Source organism: Drosophila sechellia, chromosome X, assembly GCF_004382195.2.
Source record: "Drosophila sechellia strain sech25 chromosome X, ASM438219v1, whole genome shotgun sequence".
Classification (NCBI taxonomy): Eukaryota; Metazoa; Arthropoda; class Insecta; order Diptera; family Drosophilidae; genus Drosophila; species Drosophila sechellia.
In genome coordinates this window covers 18,210,150-18,226,539 of record NC_045954.1, presented here as the reverse complement: position 1 = coordinate 18,226,539, position 16,390 = coordinate 18,210,150, and the positions used below count along the sequence as shown (strand labels likewise).

Here is a 16,390-nt window from a genome sequence, read left to right as displayed (position 1 = left end):
AACAATAAGTGCCAATCGTATCTAGACCTAGCAAATATTTTCGAGTACGGCGGAAACCAGAGCTGTACCCCGCATAATCCAAAACTCCGGATCGTTGTGGCTCCGCAAGAGGACGGCCAGTATGAAGTTGGTCGAATGGCCCGTGGTGGAGAGGACACCGGATCTCTGCTGGGTCTTGTAGAGCGGCGCCTCATATCGCACCGTCGACGAAATCTCCAGGCACGGCTTGAATCTCACCACCGGCATCCGGGAGAAGAGCTCGCCAAAGTTGGCATCGCACAGGCCGCCTTTGCTCAAATCCCAGCGAGCTGCTTCGATGAAGATTCCGTGCACATTGATGACGGCATCGGTGCATTCCGGCAGGTTGCCATATAGCTTTTGGTCCTAAGGGGTAAAAGTTGGTGTAGGAAATATAAATCGAATGCGATCTGGAGATATGTACATACACTCATGTTGTTGGTGTGCATCTCAAAGAAGTCCTGCTGCACCAGTTCCCGTTCGAACACATCGAAGTCGATCTTCAGCGAATCAATGGGCAGGACACGGCGACGGGCGTACGTCTGCAGGACGCCGGTGAGGAAGGATTGCGGGAAGAAGAAGCCACTGATCCAGTAGGAGCGAGGTGCTCCATTCTCCGCCCACTGTTGGATGAAGTCGATGCGCCGCTGGAAATCGGATATATAGCTGGGCAGCGGCTTGATCGAGAGGAAGCTCCGCTTGGCCCAGGACGCGGGCACCTGGTTCGATAGCAGCGCCTTGAACACGTTCTCCAGCTCCTCGGACATTACCACCAGGCCCTTGATGGCCTTGGACAAATTTACCAAGCTGTCGTGAATGATGCCCAATGCGATGTTGAACCGATCGATCTCTTGGACCAGCACAATGGTCAGCGATGGCACTTGACCCTTGGCATCAAGCTGGAAAAAATGAGTGGGGATAAAGATTGCAGCACCATTTAGGAAACTACCATGCGACCTACCACAGAGAGCGTGTCGTGGATGGGTTCTCTCTTTATCTTGTTGGCCAGCGATTTCTGGATGCGTGCGATTGTCTGCTGGGCGATCTCATTCTCCATAGCCTGGCCCTCGTCGGCGGCGGATCTCGGCTGGCCTAGGAGCAGGGTGTTGATGAAGAAGGACGTCTCCTTGGTCTGGAACACGATGTTGGCATTCTGGTTCATGCCGAAGATCTCGGGATCCTCGAGGACCGGAAAGCCCTGCACATAGGCTGAGTATTCGGTGAGCGTTTTCTTGCGCGGATCCCGATAGTAGCTATCACCACGACAGTACTTGTAGTCCGGCTGGATGATCCTCTTCGAGGAAAAGATGGTCAGAATGGTGCGCAGACAGCGCAGATCCCAGTAGTCCGTCACCCGGCCGCCCCACGTGATGTCACCGTTGATATAGAGAATGGCCTCCCAGGGTATTTCATCCAGAACCTCCCGATCGATAAAGAAGTCGAGGGTCTTTAGTCCGCATTCCCGATCGCTCTCGCTGAACTCGTAGGTGATGTTCCATCCCAGGGGTCCGAATTTCCTGCGCTCCAGCAAAACCGCATGGAACATGCACAGCCCAAAGACAATGGCCCGCCAATTGCCATTCTGGATGTGCTGCTCGAAGAAGTCCTGCTTTAGATCCGTCAGTGCACCAAACACATTCGCCTTAATGCCCTTCGGCGGTTCATTGGTGATCTTCACCGAATTCTGGAGTACACTGATCGGGAACGTTTGTATGGGCATGGAGGAGAGATAGAGCCGGAAATCGACATGCGCCTTGGTGATACCCAGCGTCAGGTTTCGCACAATCGTCTCCAGCGTCTGCATGAACGAGGTGGCCAAATGGCAATTCTGCAGGAACACCCAGTGACCCAGTCGCAAGCTCTTTTCGATCAGGTTCTCAGCCAGTGGTCCCTGGCCCTGGCCCAGCGAAATGGAGTAGTACTTGTCGGTGAACTGCATCTGGGTGGTGAACTTGAGGAAACCAGACATTGGATCCGAACCAGTGGACAGCACAAAGATCAACGGCGTCACAGCAGAGGTGTCCAAATAGCTAAAAGGGGGATTGGCAAATATTACAAAACATTCCATAGCTGAGAGTAGGAGATCTTACACAGAGCTCAACTGGGTGCCACCTGATGCCTCGGTGAAGTACTTGCCCACGGTGGACTGCAGGTAGCAGACCACGTTGAGCAGGAATCTCGGTTTTCGGAAGGCGGAGATGAACATCAGCTTGTGGAAAACCCTCAGTCGTTTGTTCCACTTGTCCGTTGGTGGCTGATTCGTCTGGGCGAAGTCAAAGACCTCCTTGTTCTCCTGCATCTGGATGAAGAAGGGCTTGTCCAGTTCGTCGGTAAATCCGCCGAAGAAGCTACGGAAGTTATCCTCCAAAAAGATGCACGAATCCCATTCGATCTGGCTCATCTTGATCTTGGCCGGCTGAGTCTTGGTCCGAATGTTACCCACAGGTCCGCGAGAGAGGAAAAGGAACTCCTCCTCGGTAACTCGCCCCTCTTGCCGCTCCACCGACAACGCCAGCAGGAAGCTAAAGATGATCTTGTGGTTCTCGAACAAGCCGCGGGATATGTTATCGAAAATGGCTCTCAGTTCGTCCGTCATCAGAGTGGAAATGCGCACCTCCACGGACTGAGGTGGATGATCCAAACGGAGGACATTGCAAAATACCTGGGTGAAGTACTTCAGGCTGTACTGGTACATGGGATCGATCTCGGCCAGGCCTGCGACCACAAAGTAGAGGATGGCTCCTCGGGAGGCCAGGATGCGGTAGCGTTCCCGCGAAGCGGTGATGACCTTCTCCGTCTCCTCGGTGTCAATCAATCGGGCGGCAATGATCAGCGATGTTTCCTATATGGGAGTATGATGGATGATGGATCAGAAATGTCAATCGAGAGATGGGACCCACCTTGGCATCGTTCAGTGTCTCCACCAGCTCTTCGTCGTCGAGAATGTTTCCTTCGGAGTTGAACAGCAACTTCAACACCTTGTCCTCCAGCGCCAGCAATTGCTGTTTGTCCGAGTTGATCTTGACCACCAGGTCGTTACGCTGGATCTCCATCGCGGGCAGCTCGATGGCCACGATGTCACTTAGGTTACGATTGGAGTTGTAGAAGTGCAAATGCTTATAATGGTATTGATTACTTACGCCAGCAATTGATCCTCCAGACCGCTCTCCGTGACCAGAAAGTTGACTAATGTCACGTTGATGCACACCTCGGGCAGATAGTGAGGATTGGGCAACTTCGTGGTCATGTACAGCTTAAAATTGTCGTCGTAGTCAATCACCATGTCGCCCAGTTTCAAATAGGTACGACCCTCGAATCGGTACGTTTCTCGCTGAAGGATGGGTCGCAAACTGGGATCGATGGTCTCGTTAATCTCCTCGAGCAGCACCGGATACCCCTGGCGTACAGCGTTCTCCAGCACCCGCATCATAGTCGAGTCGGTCATCTTGATCACCTGCAGATTGTTGGCCCGCTCCATGTTACGGATCCAGCGATTGGCCTGCTCTTGGGGATCGATCATGAGGGCCCAACGCAGAGCCCTGGTGGCATATATGCCATTCTCAATGGATATATTATCCTTCGGTAGGCCGTCCACATTCCACTGTCGCATCTCGTACGGATCTCCAAGCACCTTCAGCAAGTTGAACTCGGGACTGGAGGGAATCTTGTGCTCACGGCACTTGGTCACCCACAGAGCACTCATGTCCCGACGATATTCATGGGAGAAGGCTCCCAAATAGGCGACACAGGCGGCGGCCACCAGGACATCGCCGGGCACACAGGCCAGATCTCCGGTTAGGGACTTGACGGTTTCGCGCCAACGCACCTGCTCGTCGGAAAGAGCGGAGGTCAAGCGACCTGCTCGATTGATCCTACCGTAGGTCAAGTCCACGTTGTCCTGGATAACCTGGAACTCGCGCTGCTTCTCCTCGAGACTGTCGCGAAGTCCTTGGATCTTGGCCTCCACGGCGGCCAGCTCCTTTTGCTTTTGCCTCAGCACGGTCATCACCTCCTTGAGCTCTGCTTCGGCGGCCTCCTTTCGCTTGATCTTCGGCTCCACGACCTTGTACACCTTGGAGAACTTGTCCATGGATATTACCCACATGCTCATCGACTTGGCCACCTTGGAGACCTTCTCAAATTTCTGTGAATAGCGAGATGGTTAGCCAAAGTACTCTGCTAGCTATGAAAGTAAACGTACAGCCGGCACGAAGTCCTTGTGGTCGATGTACTTCTTGACCTTCTTCAGGGTATCCTCCTTCATGTGCTCCTTGTCATACTCAAACAGCCGCTTGATGAAGTTTATGTCCGCCATGATGGCCTTGGCGGATGCCCAGGTGGGTCTGCAAAGGACAAAATAGATGGATAGGGGAACTTAAAATAGGGTAAGCCCACTCACTTGACACCCAGCAGAATGCAGACGGCTTCCATGCAGAACTGCACCAGAGCCGGCGGCGTGGTGAAGGACTTCAGTTCATTGATGTCCGCCTTGGTGAGACCCTTTAGTGCATCCTCCGCCTCTCGCAGCGCCGGCATGGCAATCTCCAGATCTTTGCCGGCATCCTCGGATATCGCCTGGGCCACCGCCGCCTTCTCCTTGGCATTCATCTCGTCCTCTAGCACGCTTTGCTTCACGGCATCCGCCTGCTTGGTCTCCTTGGTCAGATTGTCCACCAGGGACTTCATCATGGCGGATTTCTCATCCAGTTGGGGCACCATTACCTCCAGCTCTTTTCCCATCACTGCGATCTAATTATTGGAATAGAATTTGGGATCTACCTTCTAAGGATGAAGCAGAATTAGTTACTTACCACTTCATTGGTCTCCAGAAGCTTGTTCAGGCCATTGGCGATTCGCTTTCTCTTGGCTATGATCTCCATGTTTTTGATCTTCAGCAGATTCTGGTACAGCTTTAACAACTCCAGATAGCTACTCGGTGTGGTATAGTAGTGCCTCTTCATTTCCTTGTAGAACTTCACTGAGGCATCCTCAACAGTCTGGAAGGGATTTCATTTGAAGCAGGCTATTCCTTCGAAGAAACCGCACTTACCTTATGCATAAAGACGGTTGTGCTCGCCAGCGAGATGCGATCCTCCATTTTGGGTGCGATCTTTGTGAGCAACCCGAGAGCCACCGAATATAGGGCCTCCGTTGGCCAGCTGGTGAACCAATCGATCGTGGTGCAGTTGACGAGCGAGGGGAACATGCGGCATCTGCGCCGAAAGGCATCGCCAACCGGACTCATCGACATCACCACGTGCAGATTGTTCCTCACCCGGTTGATGAAGAACTTGTAGATGTCATCTCGTGTGCAGGGCTAAACCAGATAAAAGATAGGGTAAATCCAGATTAGTCCATTTTGGTATACCCACATCATCTTTTCTGTTTTCATTGCATCCGTCACGGGCGTCCAAGATGATCTTCTCGAACTCATCACCCTCGAATAGATTGGGCACTTCCCCGGAATTGAGGATGTTGTTAATATCCTCAAGGAACTCCTCCTCCACAATCTGACTGTCTATCAATAGGAAGGTCACCGGTTGATTATCGATCTGTTGGAGATTTAAACGGAACATGTAGCCGAAGAAACTTAGTTAATGTAACTTAAGCACTCACTCCAGCGATGCGGTAGAGGACTCTCAGATCTTCATGGAAAGCATTCAGGTCGTAGTTGCGTCGCATCTCGATCTGCCAGCAGTTGTACTCGTTGACGTGGGATGCCAGCCGGGTGAGGGATTGTTTTCCCATTCCGGCCACGCCCACCAGCAGTCCATTTCCGCGATCGCTGCGCAAAAGTCGCGCCAATCGGACCGTGTGCTCCATGGCGTCCTGGAAGAGGATTAGCTTCATCTGCTTACCCACCGCCACCGAGTTGTAGTCCGCAATGTAATCGTTGAGAACGCTTTCCAGCTTCGCATGATCCCTAATCTCATCGTAGATACGCTCGTTCTTCGGCTTGCCAAAGACCATAAAGTCACCGAAGAGTATCGGTGGCTCATTGTCGTTGATCACCGGGCGATTGAAGTGGTCCAAGCATACTTCCTTCATCAGGGTCTTGAAAATGTTCTTGTCCTCTATGTTAATCAATCTGTCGTGAAACACACGAGTGGTCTCGTGGTAGAACAGTCGGAGTATCTGGTTCTCCTGGTTGTAGTGTAGATTGCTCGCCTGCAGGATACCCTGTATACACTTGGATAGATCGCGCAGATTGAAGATATAGTGCGACTTATCCGGTGTGGGCAACATTACAGTAGCCACTCGCATATAGACATCCACACACGCATTCACCATGGGCTCCGAAAGAGCTCTTACTGCGGAGGAGAACGTTTGCAGGAAGCCCCGCAGGATGCCATTGAAGATCTGGGTTAGGGTCTCCTCATTCGGTTTCGGCAAGGAGAACAAGGCAAAGTGACGGACAAAGCGCGGAGTGAGCGGATTTCGACCTCCTCCAGGCGGAGCACAGGCACAGCCCAGGACTACGTCCAGAATCTCCTTCCAGTAGAGCTTCTCCCGATCGTAGAAGCCCTTAAAGTCAAGGAATTGGCGCAGCAACTCAATGGCCGGCGAGGCTCCGTAGGTATCCAGCTTGGGCATATTCACATCGTCAATGAAAACGATTACGGTCTTGCCCACCGGAGCACCCAGCTGGGTCTTCTTGCGCTTCTCCAGCGGCCCCTCGATCATCTCCTGGGTGCGCATGCTGCTCGTCTGGGCGGAGAAGTTCAAGATCACTGGGATGACATTGCCCTGCGACAGTCGTTTCATGCAACTGATGGCCAGGACAGTTTTGCCCACGCCCGTATCTCCAGTCACCATCACGGGCATGCCCCGCTTGAACAGGAGATCGGCCACATAGCTGGAGGGGATTGGGATTACTCTTTTGTTGTCATGTATTTAGTTACAAGACAGCACTTACCCGTATTTGGTGGTGTCCACCGTTGGCACCTGCATGTCATAGTAAGAGGTTTCCGGATCGAAGACAAACTTGGCCATGATATCTAGCCAGCTACCCCAGTCCATTTTCTCCAGGTCGATGCGATAGTTCCACAAGGTGAAGTTGGGCAGGCTGCGTGGGGAATAGGAATGCATAACTTGGTATTTGGTAACTACAGCCACCATTCTTACGTCATATTCGGATGTTGGGCAATGGCCTTGCTCCACTGCTCCTCGAAGGACACCTTCTCGGCATCCTTGAGATTAGAGGCAATGGCCCAGAGCACCGCCCAGGCGAAGATCTTCGTCACCAGTTCCTTGCCCTGCTCTTCACCCAATGCCGACCACTTGACCGCCTCGAGCTGGGCAGAGGTCAGCTCACAGCACAGTCGTACCTTGGATCCCAGCACCTGGTGGATGGTGTACACCGCCCGCTTCCGTTCGATCTTCAGAGCCTTGTCGAAATAGCCCACAAAGAGCTGGTAGCAGAACTCGGCCAGTGGAGCGGGCAGCTTGTGCTTCATGTCCACCTCCCGCCAGGTGTCGATCAGTGGTATCCAGCCGAGATCGCCGGGATCCACATAGACCATGCCGCAACGGGAAACGGTGGCAGGCGAAGCCTGCAGAAGATCCTGCACCTCGAAGAGCATGTGAATCCAAGCGGTCAGCTTGATGCGCTCCGAGTTGGCCAGACACAGCATCTTGTTATCATCCAGCACCGTGTTCAAGTTCTCGATCCATACTGCGTCAACGGGGCCATCGCACATGATCCATTGGTGAATCTCATCTGTATCGGGAGTTTAGTAAGATCTTTTAACATCTAAATATCTCTGCAGGTCATCATTACCTTCGACTGTGGTGGCAGTTCGCACCGCCAGGCCCAGTAAGCCATCCTGCCACTCCAGCGTCTTGAGATCCACATAGCCGTACAGCTCGTTCATGGTCACCGCCTTGGGATTCATTGTCTGGATGACCACTGGCCGAAAGTTCGGGTCTTGCACTTCGTTCTCGAAGAGATGTGAGAGAGCGAACTCGAGGGCATGCAGCACCACGGATTTACCGCCACCGGTGGGACCCACCAACATGACACCCCATCGGACGCACATCGTCTCGTACAATTGCAGACACTTTCGGATGGTGGTCGGCACCGCCTGGAGATTCTTCTGCCGCAGTCCCAGTCGCAAACTGGCCTCCAGATGCGGATGCTGTGAGTCCGGCAATTCCACGCCCGGAAACAGATCGCTAAGGATGCCACGGAACAGGACCGCATCGTCAGCGAGAAACTTGGGTATATTGGAGTCCCTTAATGCCGCAATCAGGGTGATATCCTCCCGTTGATTGGGCGAGGCTCTCTTGAGAGCTCCAGCCATCACCAGGACAGACTTCACGGCTCGCATACCGAAATCATAGTGATTCTGCTGGCTGAGCTGCTGACTGCAGAGCTGGTACATCTGCACCATCTTGCGGGCCAGGATCTTGGGATCCTCGAAGCCCTCCGAGTACAGAATCACCTCCGAAATGAGTGCGTAGTCGGGCACCATCATCGAGATGGGTCGGAACAGGGCCTTCAAATTATCGGGCAGTTCAGTTCGACCGGCGTAGCCGGGATTCATGGTAATGAAGACGCAGCAGGAACGATTGATCTTGATCTCCCGACCCTCGAAGATAAAGCTGTGGAATAGGAGGTACTTAATCAATTAACTTCTTTAAATGTGTAAATGTCCTACCGCTTCACCCTCATGGCCTTGGCCGTTCTGATGGTGATCAACTGCTGGGCAATCACGGACAGCACTTCGATGTCGATTCGGTTGAACTCGTCGAAGCAGCACCAGGCGCCGCATTGGGCCAATCCCGAGAAGAAACGTCCCATCATCTTGTAGTCCAGGCCATCTGAGCAATTAAAGACGACGCACTGTTTGGCCAACGCCTTGGCCAGATCCTTCGTGGTCTCGGTCTTGCCTGTTCCGGCTGGTCCGGCCGGAGCTCCGCCCAGATCCATCTGGAAGGCGCCCATCAGACAGAGGTAGCAGCGATCCGTCAGCGGGGTGAGCACCAGGACACCGCCGGCACCCAAGTACTCATAATAGTACGGAATATTGGCGGCGGCCATGCGGGAGTAGACCGTTTCTGTCTCATCGGCCCAGTAGAATCGCAGCATCTTTAGCCAGTTGAAGTCCGATCTGATGGAATGAATCTTACAATCTTGGCTCAACATTTCGCAGGCTCGACACTTACGCTTTGCAGACTTCCTTTTCGATGAGCATGCGCACCGAATCCTTGGCGTGCACATCGATGGTGATCAGGGCGCACAGGATTTTGCGCAGCAGCGAGCTAATGTTCTTCCTGGTCAACGCAGCGAGGGCGCCCAGATCCTTCAGGCACTTGATCTCAAACTTGGCCATCTTCTCCAAAATGTTCAGGGGATTGCGCTCCTTGCCCTCGTAGATGCGATGAATGTCGGCGGCCCACTGCACTTGGGAGACGGTGAGCACCACCTGGTTGGGATGATCCTGGAACCAGTCCTCGCGCTCCTTGGCCGGATAGCACTGATAACCGAATCGCATGTACCGCTTGCATGACACAAACATGGCCTCCTCCACCTTGCTGAGCCATTCCTCCACGGCTCCACGAGCCTTCAGACCCTTGCCAAACTGCAGCTTCTCGCCCTCGGGTGAGAGGAAGGCAACGATGTCGTTGGTGGCCACCATCTTGCCGTCGCCGCCTTCCTTCGATCCAAATTCCAATCGGTAGATGGCATCGAAGCACTTGCGCAGATGCGGCTGCACTGCCTGGGGAATTCGAGTTTGTGCCAGGATCTCCAGCAGTTCGTCGTTGGACAGAAAGTAGAATCTACGGGGTATTGATATATATATAATATATAGGTATGATTATGTCATCTTACCTGGGAAAGACCACCCGTTTCACCTCCAAATATGCTTCCAATCCGCGTGATATGAGATCCAGCAAACGGTTATTCTCCACCAGCACCTTGTGCACATCCGCGCTGGACATTGTGGGCAGGGCCAGAGCCACCTTCTTTGCCTGGCGGACCGTCTCCTTGAAGCTCTTGTCCACCGTGAAGAACATCTTGGCCTCTTGGGGCAGCTGTCGCTGAATATCCGCCGAGGCGAAGATGGCCTCCAGGTAGATCCAAGCTCCCTGGCAGTCCATCCAGCTTTCTGTTTCGGAATTGATTGATTAAGGATACGAAATCTTAATTTAAAATATATAACCCACCGAAGGTCTTGGCAAACTGGTCCATGGCATTGATCCACTCGTCCACCTTGCCCTTGATGGGACCCACAAACTTGGATGCGGCTATCGTGTTGATATTCACATTGGAATCATCGAGAACGGCCTGTAACTCCTCCGTGCCGGCCAGTATGAAGACGTCCTTGGCGTCATGGTGCGGTACAATGGACAGCTCCGTCTCCTTCCAGGTGGTTTCGATGCCCTTTAGCATATTCTCCAGCTGCACCTCGCCGGTGGCCTGCGAGGATATCTGCATCAAAGCCTCACCGACGGCGACATCGTCGAATGCGTGCACATCCTCGTATGTCTGGATTAGGATGTCCTTCTCTTGGAAGAACTTGCGATTTAGCAGATCTTCGATCTCCGCCCAGTGACGCTAAGAGGATAGATGATTAGGGGATATTATATATATATTACTATCTATATGAATCCACAACTTACGGCTCTCAAATTGGGATTACGCAGGTAACCGATCACTGGGAGTTTCTCCTTGAATGCCTCTGCGGATTTCTGGAGCACTGGGACTATGTTGTTTTCGGGCAGATACTTTTGGAACTGCATGCAGTTCTTAATCGTCTTGGAGTTCAGTTCAACCATATCCACCACATTTAGGGTGTTGAAATCGGACACTATCCACTCGGCCAGCGATTCCTCCCAATCGGACCACGTGCGATAGAGATTCTGGCGCATCCGTATGTCATAGAAGCCGCTGGCCATCTCATCGTACATGGTCAAGTCAATCTGGAACTCCTTCTGGTAGCCAAGGAACTCGTCGGCTGTCTCACGACATTTGTTCAGGTGTTCCAGCATGGAATCTAACTTATTGGTGACCGACAATCGGTTGGAATTGGCCTAGGGAATATATCAAGTTTAATAAAAGTAACACATGTAGAAATTCGTTTCGACTAACTCACATCCAGCAGCCAGGGCTGCATGGCTTCGACGGCAACCTCATGGATCTCCTCCTTGAGCGCCGCTATGTCATCCTGCATGGCATCCTCGAGTCGATTGATAAATTCCTGTCGCTTCTCTCTGATCTCCTCCAGCGTCTCCCGCGTCCTATTCAAATAGTCTTCGGTATCCATGTAATCCTCCTTGGAATCGTCATCGATGGGTATGCCAAAGTCCTTGATAATGAGCAACAGATCGTGCACATAGTCGATGCCATCGAATATCCCGTCCAGTTCGGTGGAGCACTTGTCCAGAAATCGGATGTGGGCTACAATCTCCAGAGTCTCGTGCGGTTCGTAGCAGATCCTGCCATGGAAATCCTGTGCCTCCTCGTACAGCCGTGTGGTCTCCTCCTCGGCTAATTTGGGCAGGTATGTGGCCAGGACGTTCTGGAGTCGGGAACAGACCGGCGTCACCGTATCCTTGAAGTTCGTCTGGGTGAGCTTTAGCAGACCCAGGAATACGTATTCCAAGATGCCATCCAAAGCCCTCACATTGTTGCAGTATCTATCGCAGTACGCTCGCAGTAATTGAAGATCTGAAAAGTACAAGATTTATATAAAGAATCTTAAATATCATATTTTCATATATATACCTCTTTCCGTATTGAGAACCGTGGGATCTGTACTATTGTCAATCTCAAAGTTTTCACGAATTTGGTGGAATCTCTGCGTATAAAGTCGCGCCCTTTCATAAGCGTTTCGTATTAGTACGAACATATTTTTGCTAGTGCGAAAAAGGTATTATTATTCAATTGTAGTATTTTATCAATGTTTACCTACCGATTATACTGAAATTGTATATCGGCGCGCAGCAGATAGTGCAAATCGGGGGCACCATCGTATAGCACCTCCTCCTGGCGTCCCATAATCGAGGGTCTAAGATTACATAGTTCAGTTATTAATCCGCTTTCGGATGCACAAGTTACGCAACCTACTGAGTGTACTGCGTGAAGAAGGGATCTGTGGTGAACGGATGGATTTCGAGGACCGTCTCCAGAATGAGTCCTGTGATGCGCTGAAATATAATCCTGATAATATCCTCCGACGGCTCGATATCAATGCGATCGGGCAGTAGACGCAACATGGCCAAAAAGAATGGACTTTGCGGCTTGTCCTGTGGTCGCTGCTTCTCGATCCGCTTGTCCACCCGATCATGTCTATTGATATCCGCCTCCGAAGGACCAACTTCGTCGTGCACCTCGAACGAAGTGGCCAAATCCTCAAAACTTTTGATCGTGATGCGGTACAGCATTTGGTACACCATCATGTCGCAGTAGGTGAGGAAACTAATTTGAAGAAGGCAAAAGATTAGGATCAATTCTAGAAAGGTCGAAAGCGTTTTCCCACTTGGTCAGGGTCTTGCAGAAGGCCCTCTTTCGTGCTCGGTCCATAAAGCTGTGCGCTTCACGCATCTTTTTCAGCGATGGATAGTAGTTGACCTCGTCATCCGGATAGAAACCGCGTGCCTGGATGGCATCCGTGCAAGCTCGAACTATATTTACGCGTTACTTATGGTTAAATGTGGACTCCAGTTACGGTTAAACTCACATATCGTCTTGGCAATAAACTCCCGGAAATCGGTGAAGGTCTTGTGCAGCTGCTCATAGATGCGCATGTGCGTCTCCAGGAAGTAGAATGGATGCCAGTTCTCAATGTTGGACACATTGACGAAATTCAATCGCTGCAACTGCACAATATCGCTGCGCATGCGCAGGATCGCTTTGCCCAGCTGGGGAATCACGATGAAGAGGTTGTTCTGCAGAAAGTCCCGTGCCTCGTTCAGTTTCCGCCACTTGATCGTCTTTTCCCATACCTAAGGGATGGGAAAACATCAGTAAAGATTTAAGCTATCAGTAACCAACTGATTTAACTCACCTTGAAACCCTTCCACAGCCGGAAGATGGAGAAGGATCGTATCTGGATGATGCTGAGGAACTGCTTGAACTCCTGCTGCCACTGGTCCAGTGGCGTGAAGAAGTTCTCGGAGCAGTGCCAGAAGGTGACGCCGTGTCGGGTGACGGTATAGAAGGGTTCGTACGTGTTCAGATCCTTGTACTCCACCTCACGCAGGCTGTACGGCGTGAAGTACTCGCTGTCGTGGGGCAGCATGTAGTCCATGTAGACGAACGAATCATCCGGCATGTTGCGCATCCGGTTGATGATCAGATTCAGATCCGGAATGAGCGATGCTCCCGTGGTGATCTTTGTGGTGCTGGCACTGCGCGATTTGTTACCTGTAGCCGAGCCTCCCGATTTCAAGGTGGAAAAGTTCAGCCGGTGCTTGGAGGCCCTCTTGTGCTTCCCGCTGCTGCCGGCTTGTGCCTTCTTCTCACTGCCATCCGCCGGACCCGTAATGCTGCCGTCGTTGGCATCGCTGGCGCGATCCGTGAAGGCGGTGAAATCGCTATCAAGTCGATCCATGGACATGCTACTCGGTCGCTCATCGCCGGTTACGCGTTTAAAACCCATATCTCCAGAATGATCGCCACCTCCTGCCGACTGCCGTCTACTTCTTCCCCGTTCCCGTGTCTTCCGTGACCCATCGTCGTCCTCCTCCCTCTCCCTTTCCTTCTCCTTGCCCTTGATCTTGATTTTGGTCCTATCCTTGCCCTTGGGAAGCAGCTGGCGGTACATTCCGGACATCGGGCTATAGAGAATCCGGCTGTATGTGGCTAGGTTTTGATCGGCTTCACACCGACTGACAGCTGTTGGTTGCTCCAAATTGTTATTCCGTCGCCATGTCTACTGTTGTCAGACATCTTGAAAAGGGGTGGAAGTTTGTTTGCTAACATAACTCCAGATACTCTGTAATATTAATGCTTATTTAGTTACAACTTGGTGGATGCTTAATTTTTTTAAGGATCCTAATTTATTAAAAATTTTCATGAATCTATATATTACTGTATTGATATTTAAATTTAAATTTAGTTTTAAATTATTCGTGTGTAAGCCCTCTAGCAGTAAATTCATTAGTTTTATTAGTAAAGTTATGAGTTTAGACACCCCACTTTTTAAAATCACCGTTTCCAGGACTTTCACCCAAAAGCTTTATTCCAAGTTGTTGCTAGTAAGCTTTTTAATAAGCTTTAGTAAATGTAAATGATCCAATTCCAGTTGACGTTACATTTTTTAAAACTTAAAGAAATTAAAAAGTTAAAGAAATTAGTAAGACCTGTACCAAAATTATTGTTTGAAAACATTTAAATTTATAAAATAAAATATTAAATAAAATTTTAAAAATTTATTAAAATATAATACTTGTTAAAAAATCAAAATCCTAATGATGAAGATTTGGGTGTATTTCGCTTGAAACTAAACTATATTGATAGAATACTTTGCCTATTAGTTTAAATTTATTAACTTGTATGATTTTTTTAACATTAAATTATATTTTATATTATATTTCTATGATTTACTTTGGCCATTATCCTTTTAACGGCTGAGCTTTCTGGAAGAGCTTCGGACACAGAAAAGTGGAAACTCGAAAATCTGCTGCATTCCGCTGCGGTGGTTGCGTCGCTCCAAACTGGCCTGGCCCACTTTCCACCCGCGAGTCCACGGCTTCTGCAGAGGATGCCACATGCCACATGCCACTTTCCACGCCGCGCCGCGACCCGCAAAAAAAGGGGCGAGGGCGATGAATTGGGGGGGTGTGGCGGCGATTGTTGCGCCTGCCTGCCGCCTGACCTTCAAAGCTCGCTGGCGCAAGCTTTTTCGATATCGAATCGAACTCATTCGGCGCGAAAGGAACGGCAAGGTGAAAGCATCTCTCTTTGCCGCCAACGCCGACGCCGACTGCGACGTCGCGGTCGCCGTTGGCGGCTGCAGTCGGTTTTTTGGTTTTTGGTCTTCGTTTCGGAAACAAGCGCCATCGGATTTTCGGACCCGAATCGGCATCGGAATCGGTTGGCATTATTCGGGCGTTGCGATTCTGGGTTCCGCAGACTAGAGTCTCCAGCGCCTAGTCGTTGGGTATACGGCGCGATGTACAGAGCCGCGACACGCGACACGCAACCAACAGCAGCAGCAGTAGCAGCAGCAAAAGTTGTGGCAGCAGCAACAGCAGCACTTGCAACACTTGCAACACTTGCAACAGCAGCAGCAACAGCAGCCGGAAGACCAAACGACCATTGAGCCGCCCTTTTAAGCCGTGTTAGTAGACCGCGCTCGTCGTGGCAAACGGAAACCGTCGCCATTCGAATCGAATTGAAAAATTCAAGCAACGCGAAATTACCGCTAAAATCGTCGCAGCCTCCTACGAATTCTTCTACTTTTTTTTTGTACATTTTTTTCCAGTGCTCGCGACGCGAACCAATTTGAATTGAAAACCTAACAAAATCTGAATATAATACCATCCCTTTTCTAACTTCAAAGAACAAGCAAAAAGTCCTTCGGCCGAGCAACTTGCCTACTTTGAGGTAGGTGTTTTCTATGTGCCTCGATCATAATGTTTGCCATTCACCCAGCTTTTATTAATATTTAAAGAACCATCAAATTGTTGTGACGTAAATACTAAGTCGAAAAATCACTGATTTTTTTAGTACTATTTTGTTACGCATGGTCTTTTTTTTTGGTTTTTTGTATATATTTTGCGCGTCGCGACGCATCGTTAAAAGCGTTTTTCATATTCATAACACTGCAGGTCGCGGGTGTAATACATAATTTTATATTAACGCCTGATATTTTTCGTATAATTTTGTTCTTTAATGGCTCTCACATGTGTGTGCAATGTTTCTGGCGATCCATTGAGTGTGGGAATATTTTCCCTTTTTGCGCACTGCCATTGGAAATGTCCTTGAACATTCACCCCCCCACGCACATGGCGTTTGGGCCGAGCATCAGTCAAGTGGGCCTGGTTTTTTCCTTGGTAACCCCAGCCCACTCAAATGTTAAATGAAACCCTACAAAAATTAAGACAACAAGATGCAAAAAAGCCAAGTTGGGCCAATTCAGACGGCGAAAAAGGAAGCTATGAAGCAAAGTTCAAACTTTCAGACCATCCCCCGAATCTTTGGCCCATTGCAACTTGGGTGGGCGAATGCAGTGCCGCCCCAAGACCTCCCAAAGATTCAACACCCGCTCGATACCTTTGGTGGCATTCTTTATAAACGGATGATAATTGGACATATCTTAAGGTTCCTAATTCCTTAAAATTTTCTTCATTAACTGTGCATATGAAGGAGTTTTTTCAAATTAGTAACTAATTAAAGAATTTTGTGTGTAATATACATGAT

The 16,390-nt window shown here is 50.4% G+C and overlaps 1 protein-coding gene across 1 annotated transcript; it reads right to left on the bottom strand.

Moving 5' to 3' along the window:
- Positions 1-6: 6 nt before the first annotated feature.
- On the bottom strand, positions 7-13,821 carry LOC6614815 (dynein heavy chain 6, axonemal). The gene is made up of 27 exons (XM_032725936.1): positions 13,032-13,821; positions 12,705-12,969; positions 12,504-12,648; positions 12,092-12,442; positions 11,937-12,032; positions 11,750-11,880; positions 11,118-11,692; positions 10,645-11,055; positions 10,189-10,579; positions 9,854-10,130; positions 9,187-9,801; positions 8,679-9,131; positions 7,799-8,622; positions 7,144-7,738; positions 6,935-7,084; positions 5,635-6,874; positions 5,391-5,570; positions 5,069-5,335; positions 4,830-5,015; positions 4,418-4,767; positions 4,220-4,361; positions 3,159-4,162; positions 2,919-3,099; positions 2,109-2,860; positions 980-2,048; positions 447-917; positions 7-384 (listed from the first exon to the last, which is right to left on the bottom strand). Exons 1-27 carry the CDS (start codon positions 13,797-13,799, stop codon positions 28-30), a joined length of 12,246 nt encoding a protein of 4,081 aa, XP_032581827.1. The 5' UTR covers positions 13,800-13,821; the 3' UTR covers positions 7-27.
- Positions 13,822-16,390: the final 2,569 nt, after the last annotated feature.